The sequence below is a fragment of the Gobius niger genome (genome assembly GCF_951799975.1).
Source record: "Gobius niger genome assembly, chromosome: 1".
Taxonomy (NCBI): Eukaryota; Metazoa; Chordata; class Actinopteri; order Gobiiformes; family Gobiidae; genus Gobius; species Gobius niger.
In genome coordinates, this window is record NC_136852.1 from 32,737,298 (window position 1) to 32,757,841 (window position 20,544).

Below are 20,544 nucleotides of genomic sequence, written 5' to 3' on the forward strand. Positions count from 1 at the left end.
CAAATGAGTCGGAGCCACAGCCCGTGTCCGTGTTAGCGTTAGCCCGCTGCGCGCTGAAGCTAGGTTCTGTTGACAGCAGCTGGTAGCGCTCACTGTAAACCTCCGTCACGCACAAGGGCTCCCGGAGAGGCCGTTCCCAAAGGGGCACTTGGAAATAGAGCGAGCGTCATGTTTGATAGTGAAGTGTGGGGAAGTGTTCGTGCTGACAGGGTCTGGCCGGTGTCCGGGGGTCAGGGCGGCCATGACGGATGTGATATGAAAACTAGAGGTTTGAGGTAATAAGCTATTTCTGTAGACAGCCTTGGATTGTGTCGTCAAAATCGCTAAGGATGAGGATAATGCAAAATGATAAACCTTTGGACACATAGATTTTCCGGTAGAGAAATAAAAGGGAACTTGACTTGTCTCTTTTTCATTTAAATGCATTCACCAAAGTGCACCAAAACTCTTGGCTGTCGAGGAGAGTTTTACGAGAGCGTAAATTGGGCCTGAGAGTGGAATCTCTGTAATGTGGAGAACAGCTGAGCGCGTGAAGGCTCAGACTGTATTGTGGAGCGTTGTGGTCCTGGGAGCGGGCCATTCCTCCCACATGAACATGCCTGAACGTGGGGTCTCCTTGGAGATGGTGGAGAGCAGACTGCACAGCCTCCTGAAGCCTCCTACGGCTCCAGACCTGCTCCCAGCATGGACAACAGGGGGGAAATCTGTTCCACTAGCTACTTTGTTACAAGACTTTTATGTTTATTTATATTGTTTCAGAAATATATAATACTGCGTGTATTTCAGAAAGAAGGAATATTTGTGTTGTAATTACCTAGGGCGAAGTGAAGGGGGTAAAAGTGAACAGGAATCCAAGTGTAATCAATCAAAACCCTGTGATAATACATGTTAGTGCCCACGGATACATCACAGAGCTCCAGTCACCAACACAGCTCTGTAGAAGTGACCGGGTTAGTTAATCGGGTTGGGTACTGTTAAACTTTGTTCGATACCAGTACTTTTTTTTTTAGTTTAGTTTAGTTTAGTTTATTTGAGCAATTTCAAGTTCCGAGTTGTTACAAAAGAAAAGAAACACAATAATGCCCAAAAGGGAGTAGGCTGAAGCAAACAATGCTTACTTATGCCTACCCCTTTAAACGTATTTACAAACTTTACAGCTGCCGTTCTTTTACATTCCGGTTTGTTCTCTGAGACCAGCTCATTATGGTACAATTAAGGTACAAACATAGGAAATAAGTTTACATTGTCTTTGGTACAAAAACAGGTTTGGAATACTGTCTTATAGTACATTCTTAAGTATGGAATGGAATGGTGACAGGTTGTTGCTGCCGTCTGATGCTGCCCCATATAGAACCATCATTGCTATATTTATATACACCTGTACATGGACAGTACGTGCATTTAACGATACTTGGTGTTCGATACTGATACCTGAACAATACTTCATTCGATACCTAGAATATTTGTGGTCGAGAACCAGAAAACAGAACAATAATGTGTGAAAGATCTGCTAATTTACAATATCGGGTTCATCTCCAAGAAATGTGGAAAAAATGGGGAATAATCACGATTATATAATAATTAATTAATATACGATTTTCCTTTGGTTCTTGTTTTCGATACTACAAGTAGAATCTTTTTTTTTTTTTTTTAGTTTTTACACAAATACAAACAAAGGCAGCCGAGCTAAACGGCTCTGTTAAACAGGGCGAAACGAGACGGCAGTTGAAGAAAGAGGATGTGCATACATTGATGGGTGGGGAGACAAAGACAACAAGAGTAGACACAGGTTTGCTTTCATTATATAGATTTTTTTTCTCTTTGTTTTTCCCTTGGACAGAGAGTGTGTTTGGGTGTGCGCATGAATTTTAGTAATATTGATTATGGGAATTGCCATGGTGGGTGTCAGAGGCTGGCGCTTGAGGAAGAAAGGAAAAAATAACAAAATAACAAAATAACAATTAGACAATAACAATTAGATAATATTAAAATAATAATAATAAAACTAAATTAATTGAAAGTAAGTAAGTAAGTAAGTAAATACTACTATTCTTTGATAGATAAATTAAAAAGAGACAGGGGGATCAATAATTATGTGATTTGGAGAGCAGAGAAGGAGGATGAAAGAAACAAACAAACCCGAAATAGACAAGCAGACACACATATACGTACATACAAGATACAAGTAGAACCTTAGCTTCTTTTCTGATACCAGAATGGTATCGTTTAACGGTACCCAGCCCTGTTTGGTCAATTGTTTTGAGTGGTTTGTGATGAATTGGACATTATAATTAGCTTTCATGCCATGTTTCAATGTTCCCTTATCAAAACAAAAGTGTTTGATCAGTCAGTTTTTGAATGATCTTAACTTTAAAGTATGGCCTTCCTTTTAATTTGGTTTTGGTTTGTGTTCTTCCATACATTGCCCAGGTTGGCCGGCTCCAGGCCATGCTCCTTCTTGAAAACACTTTAGGATACCAGAGCCGATGTTTGACTTTAACATGCATCACGGAGCCAAAGAAAGAGCGGACTTCAGATCTTAAACAGGATTGGGTTATGCAGTGTGCAAAAATACTGAAATAGGAGAACTCAATCGTCAATTTGGATTTTGCTTTAAACCTTAAAGACTCATGCCATGGTGCCAACGTACTCCGTCCACCCAGTCGCTCATACTTTTTGTTGGAAACCGGTTCACAGCCAATCATTTCTCTTTAAGTTTCTTATCTATCCAATCACAGATGCACATATGTAGCACACCATGCAAACTCTCAAGACTCTCACAAATCCCATATCAGTCAGATCAACTTTTGGAACTTTTTTCACGAGTTTAGTTCTGTTGATTTGAACGGAGATGTCGCTTTTCCCTCAGACGTCTATGTCGGTGTCATTAGTTCTTTTCATGTCTTTGTACTCGGTTTGTCGATCCCGCCCACCAGAGCTGTCAGATGTATCGTCTCAGACAACACTTTTACTCCCCTAATAATGACTCTACGTGCAGCGGGCGGAGGAGTTTGTGTGAGTTAGCTGCATCCTAGTCTGTCAAACCAGTTCTTCCACGGAACGATCACGTCTTCATGAGCAGACGCAAACAGACACGGGTGCGATGCCAGCGTTTAGCCCGCTCCATTGTCGTCAGTGAGGTCTGTTTGGGCGCTCGGTGAAAGCCGCCGAACGCTCCTCATTGTCCGGGCGCTTTTGTGTGGAGGTTGTGGCTAATTATGGGCCGAGAAAATGAAGCGCTTTGTGAACACCGGAGAGTGCGCGGCGTTTGAATGGACGCGGGCGCTATCAGCCCGGCCAAATGACATAGACAAAAGCTGCGGGATAGAGCTGTCTGCCCCGGAAGCTTCAGCGAAATGGTCAGTGCTAATCTGTGGGGCGCTGATATTTTTCTGTCAGTAGATGAGCTCCAAAAATTGAAAAGTGAAAGGGGGAAAAAAAAGGAGACGGACATTTTGCAAAGTGCGGTGAGTGGATAAACTAAGACCGTGATGTAATGAAGGGAGAGTGTGGAAGATGTGTTTACGTCTCCCAGAGGAACATGCTTAAGAACATGAGCCGGTTGTAGTGGCCAATGGTAGAGATCTTAAGGCCCATTCACACCAACACGATGATCTCCTGGTCGAGCAGGTTTTTACACACAGAAGGACACTTGGGTTTGGTGAGAAAACCACCATTGGGCGTAGATGGCAGTCGGTGGAGCTTGGTGAAGCTATAGTTTTGTGCAATTAACCGAGTTGGCATCATTCTGTCGGCGCAGCAGGAAAGAGAGGTCTTCTACTGTGTTTTTGACTTTGTGGGACTCACTAATTAGTTTTCACAAGGGCTATGCTTGATGCTAACCTGGTGGGGCCTTTCTATGTAGAGTTTGCAGGCTCTCCGCACAGGCTTCCTCTTGGTGCTCCGGTTTCTCGCGCTTCCAATCAAATCAAAACCTTACATTTTACCATCTCCAGGTTCGGAGATTTAGATGATGATCAAACTTGTCTAGTTCAGTGATGTTTTGAGTTGGAGGGGAAATGGAACACCTAATGGAACCCCAATCTGACATGGGGAGAACATGCAATCTCTTAACCAGGGGTGCCCAAAGTTTGGCCCACCGGAACAATTACGTTGCCCCGTCAGAGGGTGACCTACTTTTGTGTCCACATCTGTTATACTAGCTCTCTCCCATTCATTCTCAATGGTAAATATGGCTGCAGTACACTTTTTTTGGCCACCAGCGTCAAATTGGGGGCGCTGTTTCACTGCTTTTGCAAAGTAAAGGAAATACTGTTGTGGCGTCTTGGTATTTTTCAATCACAGAGCGTTGTACTTTACCATTTTTCCAACTTTTATTGCAAAGGTCGTTGGCTTCAACAAAGGTACATGTTAAAAATTGACTTTGAAGAACGAGAATTGAGAATTGATGCCGAACTGACACTATTACAATGATCTATATTCGCATTTTCTTTGAGTTAACTAATGAATGGGATTAAGTCACTGTAGGTGCTGTAGATATATTGCTACAATAATGGATTTTGTTCTATTAAAACTTGTGCCATAGTTAACATTTGTTTTTGTTCATGTTTTTTTGCATAAATAGCATTAATTGCAAATGTATATAACGAAAAATAGGCACTTTTTCATTTTGGCCCTCGGAGAAAAACATTTTGGGCACCCCCTGCTCTAAACAGTCTCTGAATCAAATCCGGGACCTTCTTTTTGCTTTGTAATAACGTTCAGCTTCCAATAATACTTTTGTGCAAAGATGTCATTCCTTACATTGTTTTCAAAAGGCCAAACAGCAAAAGAAACACCTCTGTCTGTGGTCTAAGTGTAGAGGGAGCAGTGAGTCTTTGAGAAATCCTGATCCATACAGCTCCAAACCGTCACAACAGAGGGTCAAAGTCCAGCGTGGGGAGTGTGGCTTAAGTGGATCCTCATGTAAAAGTCACCCCCAGCCCTCCCCCCTCCCTCTCCCTGACCTTCAGTGTTCTTTGGAGTGTCGCAGCCTTTTAGCCGCTAAGCCTTTCCTCAAACAAACAGTAACACAAGGACACTTCAAAACCCCCTCCAGCTCCGCGGGACGTCCCACACAATCCAACAACCGCCCCACCTCGCCCGCCTCCTCCACCTCCGGTCCCGACCATGAATATTAAACAGGCCGGCCAGGAATGCTTCAGATCCGCAAGGAAGGTGTCTGTTCTCAGAGAGGTTTTTACGGACAGCCGGGGTCACGGCGAGGTCAAACGTACGGTCCTGTGAAGGCACGATGCCGCTTTAGTCCAAAATACAATTCAACGTGCTGCTGCTGCTGCTGCTCTTGGGTTCAAAGACGCAAAAATCCTGTTTACTTTGGTTGTTTTTTCCAGGTTTTCTCTTCAACTGTTCAACTGAAGTGCTCCGCTCTGTGCTTTTTTTGCTCTGTCATAGAAAAGCTCTCTCATCAACATTTGTAAAGCACATAACCAGCCCTGGACTTCTTATTTCAAGTCATACAAAGACAAATATCAGTGTTTTCAAGCCCCATATGCAAATGTCCACTTAAAACACCAAAAGAGAGAGCAAGAGGGGAAAAAAAGTATAATATTTAAATCAGGAGAGACCAGTTCAAAGACAAACAAGAGGTGGTGTGTGTTTGGTCAAGATGTCGAGATATCAATACTTTAATTTCTTCAAGATTCTTTATATGGACTTCAGGTTTAAGGGATGGGTCTGTGGATATATGGAAAACATACTTCTGGATCTGAAGGAGGTGCAGGACTGTTGTGTTCCATGTTCAGAGAGCTCTAACCCTGTCAGCTGTGGGTTAGGGTTAGACACAGCAATCCAAGCCTTACAGGATCCCAAATCAATTGTCCTTGGAGTGAAACACCGTTAAACACTCTCCCAGTGCCCCTAATCGTGGTCAGGCCTCCCCAGTTTGTTTTGGAGGGATGGATTTCACTCTCTCAGGCGCAGGAGGCTGCTTGCGTTCTGAGCGCTCTGCCTTTGTCCTCGTTGGATCAGGGCTTCCTTCGTGATCAGAAGAAACCTTTCCAGTTCCAATCCTCACCGTTGTTTTTTATCTCTGTCTTGCAGATCCGCGGAGGGAAGCTGATGATCACGAACGCCCGGAAGAGTGACGCGGGGAAGTACGTGTGCGTGGGGACCAACATGGTGGGAGAGCGGGAGAGCGAGGTGGCTGAGCTCACGGTGCTGGGTAAGTCTTGCAGCGGTTCTGTCACTGACATGGAAGCTGCTGGAACCCGCTCATCCGCAGCTAAAGTAGATACCTTTGCAGAAGCACTATCTCAGTCGCGAAGTACACATGAGACAGGAGACATATTTATCTTAAAGGAATAGGCCACCGTTTTTACATACCGAGATATGTTCTTACCTTAGCTTTGACGAGTTCTTTAGGACCTGTCTGATCTTCCCCTGTTCCTTCAGTCACGTAAACACAGCGCAGACGGCGTTAGCATTTAGCCTCTCCCTCTCTCCTCTATAGCTCCAAAACAGGTCAAGATAGAAGCTACCAAGCTCTTCCACGTTGTCCCTATTTAAATATGGTTATGTGAAGTAATTTGGCATCCGTACAGTGAAGTGAAGAATACTGCGCAGTAAAGTGAAGATTACTGCGCAAATTTCAAACTACTCCTGGTATTATTACGCCTTACAATATAGTTCCCCCTTTTATCCACATTGTTTAATTTTGTGTAATTATACTCTGTAGTGTAACACTTCACGTAACCATATTTAAATAGGGAAAACGTGGAAGAGCTTGGTAGCTTCTATCTTGACCTGTTTTGGAGCTATAGAGGAGAGAGGGAGAGGCTAAATGCTAACGCCGTCTGTGCTGTGTTTACGTGACTGAAGGCACGGGGGAAGATCAGACAGGTCCTATAGAACTCGTCAAAGCTCAGGTAAGAACATATCTCAGTATGTAAAAACGGTGGCCTATTCCTTTAACTTATAACAGTGGACGCTTGCTCAAAGCTAAATATTGCCAGTGGCTCTCAAACACCTCTTTGGAATGGTTTTATGAGTATTATTAATCTGGAGATTGAGTGGTCTGCAAAGGACCATGTCTCTATTGCTGAAGATTTGTGGATTTCTTTTTGGCTGTTCCAATACAATAAACATGAAGCGTCTGTGCAAGAGTAAAACCTGAGATTAGACACACATGATTGATCAGTTTGTAAGCTGCTTACATTACCCAATAATAGCAAGAATAAGTAGGACCGTGTAATGAAAGTATCCGCCTAATTGTTCTGTGCACAAAAGACTTTCTGAGTCTTTCACTGAAACATGAAGCTCCTCTGCCTCAGCACCAGTTCACACAGGGAGTGGCTGCTGTTGTCCATCAGAGGAGAGAGTTGCCCATGACTGACCCCACAGAGTCCTCACCAGCCCCAGTCACAGAGGAGGCCTTTGTAATCAGTCTGATATTGCTTTGATAGCATATATCTATCAGATCTAACTAACTACAGGAGTTTCTCAAAGGTATTCTGGGGCTAGCATAGTCTGACTGTTACCTATGACCTCTTCTGACCCCAGCATTCTAACCACAATTTGTTCCAAAGTTGGTCCAAACATAACTAAATCTGTCGGAATCAGAGATATAGTCTAAATCCTCGACTATTTAAGAAGAGTTTTCTTATCTAAATGTTGCAGTTGATGATGATGCAGATGATGCAGATGAAACAAAAATGTGGAAAAAAACGTAGCCCTTCACTTTGTGTCTTCATATGGAAAATTACAGCATTGATAATTTAGTCGTCTATCAGGAAACCGCACAGGAACCGAGACAAACCGAGCTTTCCCCCCAAGACGCCGTTTTCCACTGGGACTCCTCCAACTTTTCAATCGCTAATCCCCCACTTTCAGAACCTAACCCAGATTTATGAAAACAATATACGCCACAGATCCCACAGCAGGCTGGCTCCCGCTGCACCGGCACGGATCAACGTATTACATCGAAGGCACCAAAGATGGACTATCAAACCCTTTTATGTTCGATTCTCTTTCTTCGTTGTTGAGGAGGGAAAATAGATGTTCATGAAAGAGTTGAACGGAACACGCCGAGGTCGATTTTACCCAAGCTGTTAACAGTGCCGTTGTCCTCCTCCCTCCTCAGAGCGGCCCAGTTTCGTGAAGCGCCCGGGCAGTCAGGTGGTGCTGGTGGACCAAGGCGTGGAGTTCCGCTGCGAGGCCAGAGGGGACCCGGTGCCCACGGTCCGCTGGAGGAAGGACGACGGGGAGCTGCCCAAAGGAAGGTGCGTGTTGTAGAGGCAGTGCTATAAAGTTTCCCTATTCACCTGCAGCACGTGGACCAATGTGGATCCTTTTCGCTTCACCTCACCACGCCTGGTTTCGCCGCAGGTACGAGATCCGCGAGGACCACACGCTGAAGCTGCGCCGGCTGACCTCCGCCGACGTGGGCTCCTACACCTGCCTGGCCGAGAACATGGTGGGCAAGGCGGAGGCGTCGGCCACGCTCACCGTCCACGGTAACGCCCAGAAAAACTGATGCTCTTGAACCACACACACACAGAACCACCCATTACATATTCACACTCGAGATCCTGGGCCAGTGACAAAGGAAGGGGACATTTTCTCGCCGCAGTATTTAAGACCTAAAATAGTCTAATGTCATTTTCCCAAAACCGTACATGATGCTTTTGCAGGTGTTTGATAATGATCTCAAACTACCTTACACTTGGCTAGAAAATGCACAGCAGCACAGCGGTTGGCGCTCGTGCTTCACAGCTAGAAGGTCCTGGGTTCAATTCCCACCTGGACGGGGCCTTTCCGTGGAGTTTGCATGTTCTCCTCGTGTCTGTGTAGGTTTCCTCCGGGTGCTTCGGTTTCCCCCACCTCTAAAATACATGTACAATAGGTGACTCCACATTTGGAGATGGGTCCCCGGGCGCAGTACAGCCGTCGCCCACTGCTCCTTACGGGTCGTCTCAGCGGCGTGGAAGGATGGGTCAAATGCAGAGGACAAATTCCAGTGTACAGTTGTTGTATAATGACAAATAAAACACCTCATATCGATCTTAAACATCTGAGGCTAAATATGAAAAGAAGAGATTAAAATCATACAAACTTCCAAAAGACCGTTTGCTTCATTGCCAAAGGAGAACAAAGATGAAGCAGAGTACTTTGATTAAATATGATTATCATAAATACTATGACTAAATTAATTTCAAATTTAGTGAGTAAAACTAGACTGGAACAGAAGAGAATTATTTGACTAAATCTGGACTAACACTGAATAGCATTTTCATCCAAAGACTAAAATAAAATGTCAAAAATTAAAGGAACAGGCCACTGTTTTTCCATACTGAGATATGTTCTTACCTGAGCTTCGATGAGTTGATACGTAACTGTCTGGTCTTTGTGCGTGCCCTCAGTCACGCAAAACAGCCAAAGATATTGTTAGCATTTGGCCTCTCCCAATGTATTCCTTTAGCTCCAAACGGGGGTGATGTTAGAAGCTCCCACGCTCTTCCACAGGCACACACAAAGCACAGACAGGTGTACATCAACCCGTCTAAGCTCAGGTAAGAACATATCAAAAACGGTGGCCTGTTCCTTTAACTCTGTTCAAAGCTTACTTGAAACACATGTGATGGGAGAACAAAAAATATGTTTCTTTTCCTTCTCTTCTGCTGCAGAAATGATTCGGACTTGGACTTTCAGAGCCGTTCTGAGCATTTATCACAGCACCACTGGTTTGTCAGCATTACACAGCCTAAATCGTTCCAGCCTTTGCAGTCGGGTAACTGCGACCGTAAAATGAGCGACTCTGTTCGGAGTGTGCCGTCACTCAGTCTACCCCAGAGTCATCTCTGCGTGGCCAGGGTTGCAATCTTTTCCGCAAACGGCCAAACGATTGTCTCGTCACCTTCAACTCTTCTCTCTCAATTACCTGATTGATTTCTCATTTCGCAAAACTGCTAAATCCATTCACGCTGATGTTGTCCCCTTTTCCGCCCGACCCTCGAGGCGAATCGATCCCTCCCGGTCATTTCTCCAGAGAGCTGCTCCTCCATGTTTGACCGAAGCATGTGGACGGCATGTTGAAGGGCTGGGATACGGAGCAGCTGGGGTCACAGGAGGCGATGTGGGGGTCTGGATCATCCTTAAATCTCTAGAGAATCACAGACTATTACCTACGACCTGTTTCGGATGATGTGGGAGGGATGGGCTTGGAGAAGAGGTTCAGTTATTGTCAATTCTACTGCATGTAAAGCCCAGACTGTAGACCTCCCTATTCACAAAGTAAGCCCTAACCCTGACCGAGAGAAGTCTTTCCAACTGGAGCGATATGTGAGCTTTGAGAATCCAACACTGGAAAAAGAATCATCAGAGTTTGAGTAGATTTGGTTTGGTCTTAGATGAGATAAAACCTTTTATTGCTAGAGGAACACGTAAATATTTTCTTTATTCAGATTATTAGTGAAAAAGAAATACTGGATCTTTGGACGTTGTAGAAGCTTGTTGAAAAGTGCTGTAATCAAAGCAAAGCAAGGAACTACTGAACATTATGATGGTGATAATGATGATGATAATAATGGCTTCCACTTGTATTGCTCTTTACAAGCCTGTGTTAACAAGTTTCTTAAAGTAGTTTCTCACTGTCGTCATTGTTCGGTGGTGGTTATCTACTAATGTAGCCACAGCTGCCCTGGCCTGATAGACTGACGGAAGTGAGGCTACCAGTCTGTGCCATCGGCCCCTCTGACCACCACCAACCACTCACTCGCTCACACGCTCAGTACATTCATCCTGGCCTATTGTATGTGTTTTTAGTGGTATGGTATGAACATGTAAACTCCACATTTAGGCCCCCCCGGCCGGGGATCCAACCCGGACCTTCTAGCTGTGAAGCACAAGAGCTAACCGCTGTGCCACCATGCCACCCATATTAGAGCGTGGGACATTTTTATTTTGATCAGGCAGTGTATAAACATCAGGTTTAGACAGTTCACATCCTTAAACTGATGCTTTGCATATAAATCAGCAACATGTTTCATCTTCATAAACTATAATATGCAAACAACAGAGGCCAGGAAATATTCTTTTCACTAGCAAGGACCACGCCATAACAAGTGCAGTTTAGATTTTATTCACAAGGTTATAGTGTGGAGTGAAACTGGGCGAGACTGTGGGTGGGGCCTCCGTCTTGGATGAACCCAGCTCTTCGGGACCCCCCCCTTCTAAGCAGGAGAATTATTGCTGAAATGGAACAGACATGAAGGAAGGGAGGGGTCGACAGTTTCAAACATACTGAGATGACGAGGCTTGGCTTGGTATATAAAGGCTTGTGAGCGTGATAGGTTAAGGCGTGGTCTTGCTCCCGAACCTAGTCAATACATATTGACTCCATATATTTGTGACCCAATCAGAACTTCTGTAACGTTAGTGGCATTGGTTATGCTACAGCGGCTAGTTACGATAATTCATGCGACGACCTAAAATTCTAAGGGTTAAGAGCTTTCAAATGAGCTTCAGGATCAACTAATTGGACTCGATGCTCAGTCCAGTATTGTTGTCAGCTTTGCAAATACCTGTTTCTCCTATGAATAACAAGCACTTTCTGTTGTGGTAAATGTGTACTTTATTTAACTGTAACATGTAGAAAGAAGATGCATAATATTACAATCATGTTTCTCGTTTGGAGCAATATACAACATAGATATCTCATATTCAGCGTTTTTGTACCTTTTATTATTTGTAAAATGTAAAACATTTCCATATTAGAGTATTAAGAGTTAGCTAGAAACCTTAACAAAAAGTGTATCAGCCGCTCTGGACTGGTTCTTGATATTAAAATCTAAATGATGAAACTAATTGTAGTATTTTGGAAAAAGAAATTCCATTTAGACCCCATACAGTCCCTGAAAGCGTCCGCACACTTTTCCCTTCTCTGTATGTAGAGCAGTAACCAAATGGGCCGGCTGTGGTTTCCGTGAAGGCCGGCGCTGATGCAGAACGGCTGGGACGGGACGAGGGCGGGGGCCCGTTGCGGAGCGGTGTGATGTGCGTGGGGGGCGGGGGGGCCTCTCTGCGGTCGGGCCTGCCATATTAACGTCACTCATGCAGTCGTTTCAGCTTAGATACGAGGAGACAGGGCAATCCCACTGCCCGAGACCCTTCCCCCCCTTACTGCACCACAGAGAATCACGGTTTGACCAGAACAGATCACACAGAAATGGCCTTGAGCGCCCTCTAGCTGGCTGTAGAGGGGCAACATGCTGTGAAACTGCTTTCTCATGCTGGCAAATCGATGGCACCTTGATGATGCAATTTCATGTTCCTTCCAGGGTGCAAGAAAATGTGGGAAACACAGATGGGAGTGCTCCAGCAGAAGGAAAAACGACCAAAGTGAATAGGAGTGCTCAAAACTGCGGTTGATGTACTGCAGAACACGGTGATCAGAGCGCGGCCTCTTCTGCTTGAGTAGCCTCACCTGCCAATAGCCCGTCAATACTGCGCTCGCCTCATTGTGTTTGCGCATCGTGTCTCTGTTTCACTCATGAAAGCTCCCGTAATGAAAGGGAGCACCATTGATGCGCCCGTTCAATAGGCCTTTCTCCTTTAGGCTTCAGAAGGATCGGGTTTGAAATGCTAAGAGCTCCCCCCACTTCAGCGCAGACGAAATGTGCTCTTTTTGTTTTTTACTTGATGGAATATCTTAACCCGAGTCCACCCCGCTGCCGTCTGTGTCGCCAAGCCCTCTCCTCGTGCTGCTGTAACGTCCAGACAGGGACTTGATTATGTTTCAGATTGAGCGGACGGGGGTTTAAAAGACATTCGCCGCAGCGCCAAACTCATCCAAAGGCATTTCTAACATCCAAAATTCTTCACTTATGAGCTTCCCTTTATGACTTTCAGAGCAATATAAACAACTAGCTGCTAGTTACTCATTAAAAACGCTTTAGAAATAGATGCACAGTGCACAAAGGTCTGCTTATGTAAGGCTCTTGCATAATGATGTACACAAATAATTTTATTCCACGACTTCTGTTATAATACACTGTTAGGCTACGGTGCATGTAAAGTGTCATCTAATGAAATGAAACAAAAGCCTTTAAAATCCCCCACAAGCCGTCATTCTTTTATGATGTAGCTTTGTAAATATAATTAGGGTTCACGCAGGGCATTGAAAAGCATTCAATTGGATTCAAATTGGCATTAGAGTTAAATGTATTTGAAAATGAGGACGTTGCTCAACAGGAGGCACGGTAGCACAGCGGTTAGTGCCTGTGCTTCACAGCTAGAAGGTCCCGAGTTCGAGTACAAAACTAGACACTGTAATGCACCTTATGTGTGATTTTGGGAGCTCTGTGATGAACAGAAGTGAAATAAATGACGATCAAAAACTTGTGAAGAGACAGGATCTGGACACTTTTTATATATATTATTGCATTTCTTTTCTTTCTTTTTTTCGTCTGAGGGGGTGTGGTGTTAGTCTGAGGGGGCGTGGTGTTTGTATGAGGGGGCGTGGTGTCAGTATGAGGGGGCGTGGTGCTAGTATGAGGGGGTGTGGTGTCAGTATGAGGGGGCGTGGTGCTAGTATGAGGGGGTGTGGTGTCAGTATGAGGGGGCGTGGTGCTAGTTCGAGGGGGCATGGTGTCAGTATGAGGGGGCGTGGTGTTAGTATGAGGGGGCGTGGTGTCAGTATGAGGAGGCGTGGTGTTAGTATGAGGGGGCGTGGTGTTAGTCTGAGGAGGCGTGGTGTTAGTATGAGGGGGCGTGGTGTTAGTCTGAGGAGGCGTGGTGTTAGTATGAGGGGGCGTGGTGTTGCGCAGTGAAAAGCTGTAAACCCGACATTTCTCTCTCGCTCTCTGGAGAGCGTTTGACAAAGCAGAGCGGCTTCACATGGACAGATCTGAACAGTTGAGATTTTAATGTTTCTCTGAGTTTTTAAACTGAGAAACATCCTGTTAAAGTCTTCAATCTGAGAACCAGGCTGTTTAAATGCACACGCCATAAAAAGTGACCGATCAAAACGCGTCAACAATCTTGTCGTTGAAAATTGACTTGAAATGAATATATTCAGGCATATTCTTCCCATAACGTTAGTGTCTCTTCAGAGAGGAGTTCATCAGAAAGGAGTGTTGCATAAAACACTCATTATCTCAGAATCTAGAAAAAAAAGCAGTGATTTTGATCAAAACTAGACTCTGTTTAGTTTTGGATTTCTCAGGAACCGAGGCACGGAGAATTAAACTTCTCCTATGGAGAGCTTAGAGTCTCTTGTTTCAAACGAGCCATAGCATGTGTCCATAGCTATAACATAGAATATCCTGTAGTGCTACAAATATCATGACAAATGACTGTTGACACTCTACAGCTAAATCCCCAAAACAGCGCGGCCTCAATGTGTTATGTTATGGTCTAAAACATATTCAGTTGCAGTTTTGACTGAAATGTACCTTTTTTGTTTTGTTTGAATGTTTGAATATCCTAAGAAATGAATGATGTGCTTTTTTCCCCAGCTTTGTGGCATTCTATTATGGTATTTGGGCATCAAAAAGCATTAAAGTTGATCTCTTGTAAACCCTGAGATTCACTATATTCTCTCGATTTAACGGTTACAGTACAAGATGTAAAATATTTAATTTGTGCCCAAAGCCAAACATGCACTGTAGCACTAGCATGCAACTTCTATAAAAGTCCCTTCTAAAGCCACGCGGACCCATCAAATGCCCACATAAAAGCGCTGTCATTCCGAGTAAAGAATGCGACGCGTTCATTAAAGTTGAAATCCTCTCCGGAGTCACGTCATAAACCCGCTCCATAAAAGCCTCCTCGTTCACTGTGAACATCCCCAGTCCTGGTCCGGGACGTCCCACATGCGGTCGCTCTGCAGTCTGGATGATTAGAGACGAGCGCTCGGCTGTCCCACGCACGGAAATGACACGCTGCTACTTAGGGCTGCAGGAGGGAGGGCGCGGAGGGCAGGGAGGATGGGCAGTGGACCATCCTGTACAGTGGACCCCCGTGTGGAGGCGGGACGTGTTGGGACAGCTGTCGCGTGGGGAGAAGTTTAGTCTGAGGGCGCTGTGGGGAAAACCAGAGGAGAGACAGAGGAGGGAGGACTGGTGAACCAGAGCTTCATTTTGTTTGTCAAATCACATTGTCCATTGATTCCACTAAACCCATGTACGATTTACAGGCGACTATATCTACAAAAGAGACAGATCCTAGCTCCTAGCCTGCCTGCCGTCTACCGCAGCTCGTCTTTGGTTACGAAGGTTCCCTGTCTCATTATACCAAATCAATTTTTTCCCCCCGACCAGTGGACTCATGCACTGTACACACGGCTTTAACCCACTTAGTTGTAGAAAAGACACGTAGGTTCAGATGAAAACTGCCTCCCACTCTCATAGATGTTGAGGCTCCAAAGGTTCTCAATAGGGTTGAGGTCAGGGGAGGAGGGGGTCCACATCATGAGTGTCTCTCCTTTTATGCCCATAGCAGCCAGTGATGCTGAGGTATTCTTTACAGCAGGACATGGTGCGTTGTCATGATGAAGATGATTTTGTTCGGGAAAACACGGCTCTTCTTCACCTTCAGGGATCCTAAAGGGGTAGAAGGTTTATGCACAACTACAAGTCTCAAGCACCAGCAGCTTCAAACACCTGTTTGCTGCTTTGTAGCAGCTGTTCTCTTAAGCTGATGTGTTTGTCTGGCAGAAACCGTCCTTGTGCCTTTATCTGCTCAAACCTGTGTGTGCTCAGAATCATCCACAGATCTCTTAACAGTACGAGGATTACGCTTAATCTTTCAAGAAATATCGATGGTTTTCATACGTAGTTCAAGGCATTCAACTATTTCACGCTTTCCATCAGCAGAGAGACCCTTTTTCTTTCCCATGTTGCTTGACAATGGTGATCTGCTTTATAATGTGGAACATCCTTTTTCACTAGTTTTTCCCTTAACTGGGCTTAACTTGACAACTAATCATCACAGGCGTCTGAGATTGATATCAGTGATTCAAAGAGCCCTGAGACACAACACCATCCTTGAGTTTTCATTTTTTTTATACCTTTATGACACTGAAATATAATTTGCATAACAATTGGGAACGCAGTGTTGATGTCTGTCCAACGTCATGCTTTTCCCTCGCTGTCCCTAGATTTTAGGTTCAGGCCATATTTTTTTGTCGGGCCGGCATCCCTCCTGCACCCATAGAGGGATGGAAAAGAAAATGTGGGAAAATGAGACAGGACAATGAGAGAATAGATTCTTCAAACATGGCATATTGATTGGGTTTACCTTAACATTAGCTTTTCAATTTTGGCTTTCAATCAAACAGTTTTCAGAAAAGTAACAGTTGATTTATATTTGAATGGAAAACATGATAGTTTGAAGATAGAAAAGATTCTCCACCAAATAGTTCATCAATCATTTCTTGGACCCAAATATCATTCCGCAAATGAAGAGCAGATCCGTGGAATCCAGCCGTCACTGAACTGAAAAAGTGTTTTGATTTCTTCCAATAGCTTCGGATGAGAGCGCTGTGGCCACGGTTCATCGAGTTGTCTTTCAACTGTTTCCATGTTCACTCTCTACGCTCGGCTTACCGAAATCACAAGCTCCTTTGCTGAACTCTGAGCCTGATAAATCGTCTGAGAACTAATCACAGAGAGGAGCGTGTTCTTACGGAACCAAAGGGCCCGGAGCTTACAGAGAGACTGGTTAAAGCCTGTAACATATAAATGTACCTAGTAGTCAACAGTTTGTGGAGGTTCTCGGTCTACAGTATTTCCTTTGTTTTCGCCAAGCTCCAACGAACAAAAGAAGAAAATGGGGTCACGCTGAGTTGAGGTGCCGACTAGGGATGCACTGATTTGATGCTGATATCGGATTTCGGAGCCGGGATCCAGGAAAAAGTTCTGGAATCTTGGTGCAACATACCCCAGGGTCAACTAACCAAGGCTAGGACGCTTAAACTAATTAGACATTGGCCACTGTTGAAGGTCTCAGCGTTTCTATTGTAGTTATGAAATACTCTCACTGAATCACTGATGAAACATTGGAAATCCACAAGGCGTTTTGCGATTAGATCACATCATCATATATGTTGGAAGTTGTCTATATTTATCAATTCTATGCATTTGCCAAGGCTGATCAGTGGGTACCTCCAGTAAACTTCACTGAATGTTTTTTCCTTTTCCGTTTCAGCGGACCAAGGGAGAACAGTCTCTTTTAATCGGTATCGGTAAATACGCAAACCCCAAGTGTTGGTAACAGAAGGCAAATAGCTGGATCGGTGCAGCTCTAGTGCTGAAGTCGCTGCAGTTCTATCTCCTAATACTTATGCACAACTCCAGAAAGAGCGGAACAACATGGAATCGGAACTTTATACCTTTACACCTTTGATGAATGGGTTTATAGGAATGTAATGCAGCTTTTGTCACTGGAAAGAATAGACAAATGTTAACTCAAGCAAGAGAGCTTCAAAATAAGGCACTCGAGTTGACTTCATATATGTTCTCCACCTGGATGAAGTGTTGTGATTTCTGTTTAGACATAACTAATGACAGCCATAAATATCATATGGACGTTGGCCGACGTGAGCCTGTTTTTCCACCGTGTTTTGCGTAGCGTGCGTTTTGATTTATGTGCAGTAGGATGTTGTCAGAGGAACGATGGTCCCCGAGGCCGCTTTGCTAATAGCCCATGTAACAGCATTAGAAGCAGTGCCAACAGCAGGAAGAAAGGAAACCCCCCCCATCAACAGGCTGCACAGACCCACGCGAAAGTCTGCTGACGTCTGAACGGGGGATGAAGCGCAGCCCGGCCTTACACGAGTGCAGGTGAAGGCATTGATGGAGAGCTTGCTAAATCGACTTTATAACAACGTTGTAACATTGTTCCCTCAACACAAAACAGATCTGGAGTAGTGTTTTGCTTCATCTTGTTCACTTTGGTTGTTCTTCTTCAACCTCGGAGGTTCCTTAGCATTTTCAAATCCCAACAACCCCACGAGATCCGTTCTGTGTGGTTAGAAAAACTGCTTTTAAAACAGCATAATTTATTTGTTAGCATTTTCAGAATAAATGAACACTTCCAAACACTACTAGGTTCATCCATCCATCCATCCATTTTCTTCCTCTTTATCCGGGGGCGGGTCGTGGGGGCAGCAGTCTCAGCAGAGATGCTCAAACTTCCCGAGGCACGCACGTCGCACACCTCCTCCAGCTGTTCTGGGGGGACCCTGAGGCGACACCAGGCCAGCTCGGAGACATAGTCCCACCAGCGTGTCCTGGGCCTTCCACGAGGCCTTGTCCCACTAGGACATACCTGGAACACCTCCCGCGGGTTCAGTTAAAGATTAAATCAGAGCAGGAACGAAATGATGAAATACACAAACATTTGGTTTTAGCATTCTCTGTGTTGCAATAAGCTTCTGCAATGTCCAAACATTTATTTCCATCCAGTGTTGCATTAATGTTTCTCCAAGATTTTGTATTGATGCTGAGATTGTGACCACTGCACAAAGCGTCTCCAGCACATCCCAAAGATCCTCAATATGGTTAAGATCTGAACCACTCTTTCACAATGTGAGCCCGATGAATCCTGGCCTTGTTGTTTTGGAATATGCCCGTGCCATCGGGGAAGAAGAAATCCATGGACGCAATATCCTGGTCATTCAGGATGCTCAGGTCGTCAGCTGATCTCATTCTTTGGGCACGTAGTGTTGCTGAACCTAGACCTGGCCCTTAAAGGTTTTCCCCAACCGGTCTCCACAAAACCGTACTCATATTATTGGCCCCAATGACCAATCCCTCTATTGAGATCCAAAATGTACAACATAGGATGTCCTGACATGGCAAGAAAGAATTTACCTCAACAGCAAAACAAGGTCACCAGGGCCCCCAATGGCTCAGAGAAAGGTACATTTTGGCTCCTATGCTTATGCTGGGACCCTATTGTACATGTTTTGAGCCGTGGAAACTAAGGTTTCTATGTAATCTGTGACCCCAACCAATCCTTTGTCACTGCGCCCAAGAGTCTCAAACACAGAAGCCTCTTCAGCCCTTCCAGACGACACGCGTCACCCTCGTGTTCCCACCTCACCCACCGCTGTACCCACATTGACCCACAAACATCACATTTATTTTTGATTTTCTACATCTCCGCACTGTTGATTATTGATTTATTCATCCTGCTCTTCTGTGTGTCTTTGTTTTTTTGTTTTTTTTTTGTAGTCGTGTCTGGTAAGTTGAACATGTCACCCGTCATCCGTTCACCGCCCTGACAGGGACATCCTACTCCTCCTCCCATCACCACCACCACCACCACCCTCCAATCATGTTATCTGTTGTCGCGGCAACGGACAGACACGGTAAAATAGCATTCCCCGGGGACGCTCGGAGGTGGTTATTGCATGTGCAGGTAGGTGTGTCTGGTTCTGTGTGAGGCTATAGGCCATCAGAGCCTTGGGAGTGTGCGGAGAACCTGTGAGTCTGTTGTTGTTGTTGTTGTTTTTAAAGCTAAACTAAAAGAGATGGCTAAGTTTTGTTAGTAGTGGTTCAAACATTTCAAAACTTCTTTTTTCAAACATTCCAGACATTTGAAAGATTCTGATTCTTTGAGTTTATAAGTTTGTTTTTTTAGGAAGCAGAGTGACCCAATAATGTCCACAACTGCTAGCATACACAGAGCTAATGGTTTTAGCATCAGTGCTACAGCTACTACGGTTTAAAATATGCACGGAGCAGCTTATTTCTTTACATAAAGTCTTTGAAGGCAGCATTCTAACAAGGACTGTTAGAATTTTGTCTTCATTGACATTGACTAAAAAAATGATTTTAACAATTCAGCACAGTACCTTTAAAGCCACTTTACTGCATAACATTCCACCAATATAAAGAATAAAGCGCAAGCATTTGTTTTATTACAGATATTTATATTTTTGAAAACAATGGTAGGCTGCCAGTTCCAGGCAACTGGTAACTGGTAAATGTAACATGCCTTGGAACGTCGCTCGATGTGGTGATTCCAACATGTAAACTCGGAGATGACCAGAGTGCTGCGAGTTCAGATACAGATAAAGACAGACACAGCAAAAACAAAAAGTGCAACTAATGATAAAGCTTTAACAAAACCAATGCACCAGTGACGTGAACTCTACTTTCTGTCACGGCCTTGTTTTGAATCCTACGTTTGTGGAGAATCGTTCATATAATGTTAACGTCTTATTAGCTTACTGTTGTAGCGTTAGCCGTTTTGTTTACATACAAGTCTATTCAGCTGGAACGCTCTGGCCAATCCAAAATGTTCCAGTGTGTGACGTTAAACAAGCCAAGGATAAGCTTTTACTGATGCACTATAAATACCAAATAATCACTTCCACATTTAGTGACAAGTGCGTATGGAGAACACCATGTCTGCTCCTCGTGATACTGAGCTATTTAGGTATGACCCAAATGTGTCATCAGGAAAGCAGTTTGTATAATTATGATTTGTATGAAAATAGTTTGTTCGAATATTAATTGAATGAAGATTAACTGAAAATACACAAAGAATAATCAGATGTCCAGGTCGATCAATGAA

General features: G+C 44.3%; 1 protein-coding gene across 1 annotated transcript in view; it reads left to right on the forward strand.

Annotated features, from left to right (window-relative positions):
• LOC306964918 (roundabout homolog 1-like) overlaps nucleotides 1-20,544 on the forward strand; it is a 461,783-nt gene that overhangs the window by 374,907 nt on the left and 66,332 nt on the right. Inside the window, 3 exon segments of the mRNA XM_079559087.1 lie at nucleotides 6,064-6,184; nucleotides 8,102-8,240; nucleotides 8,347-8,474. Coding sequence (XP_079415213.1) covers nucleotides 6,064-6,184; nucleotides 8,102-8,240; nucleotides 8,347-8,474 — 388 coding nt within the window.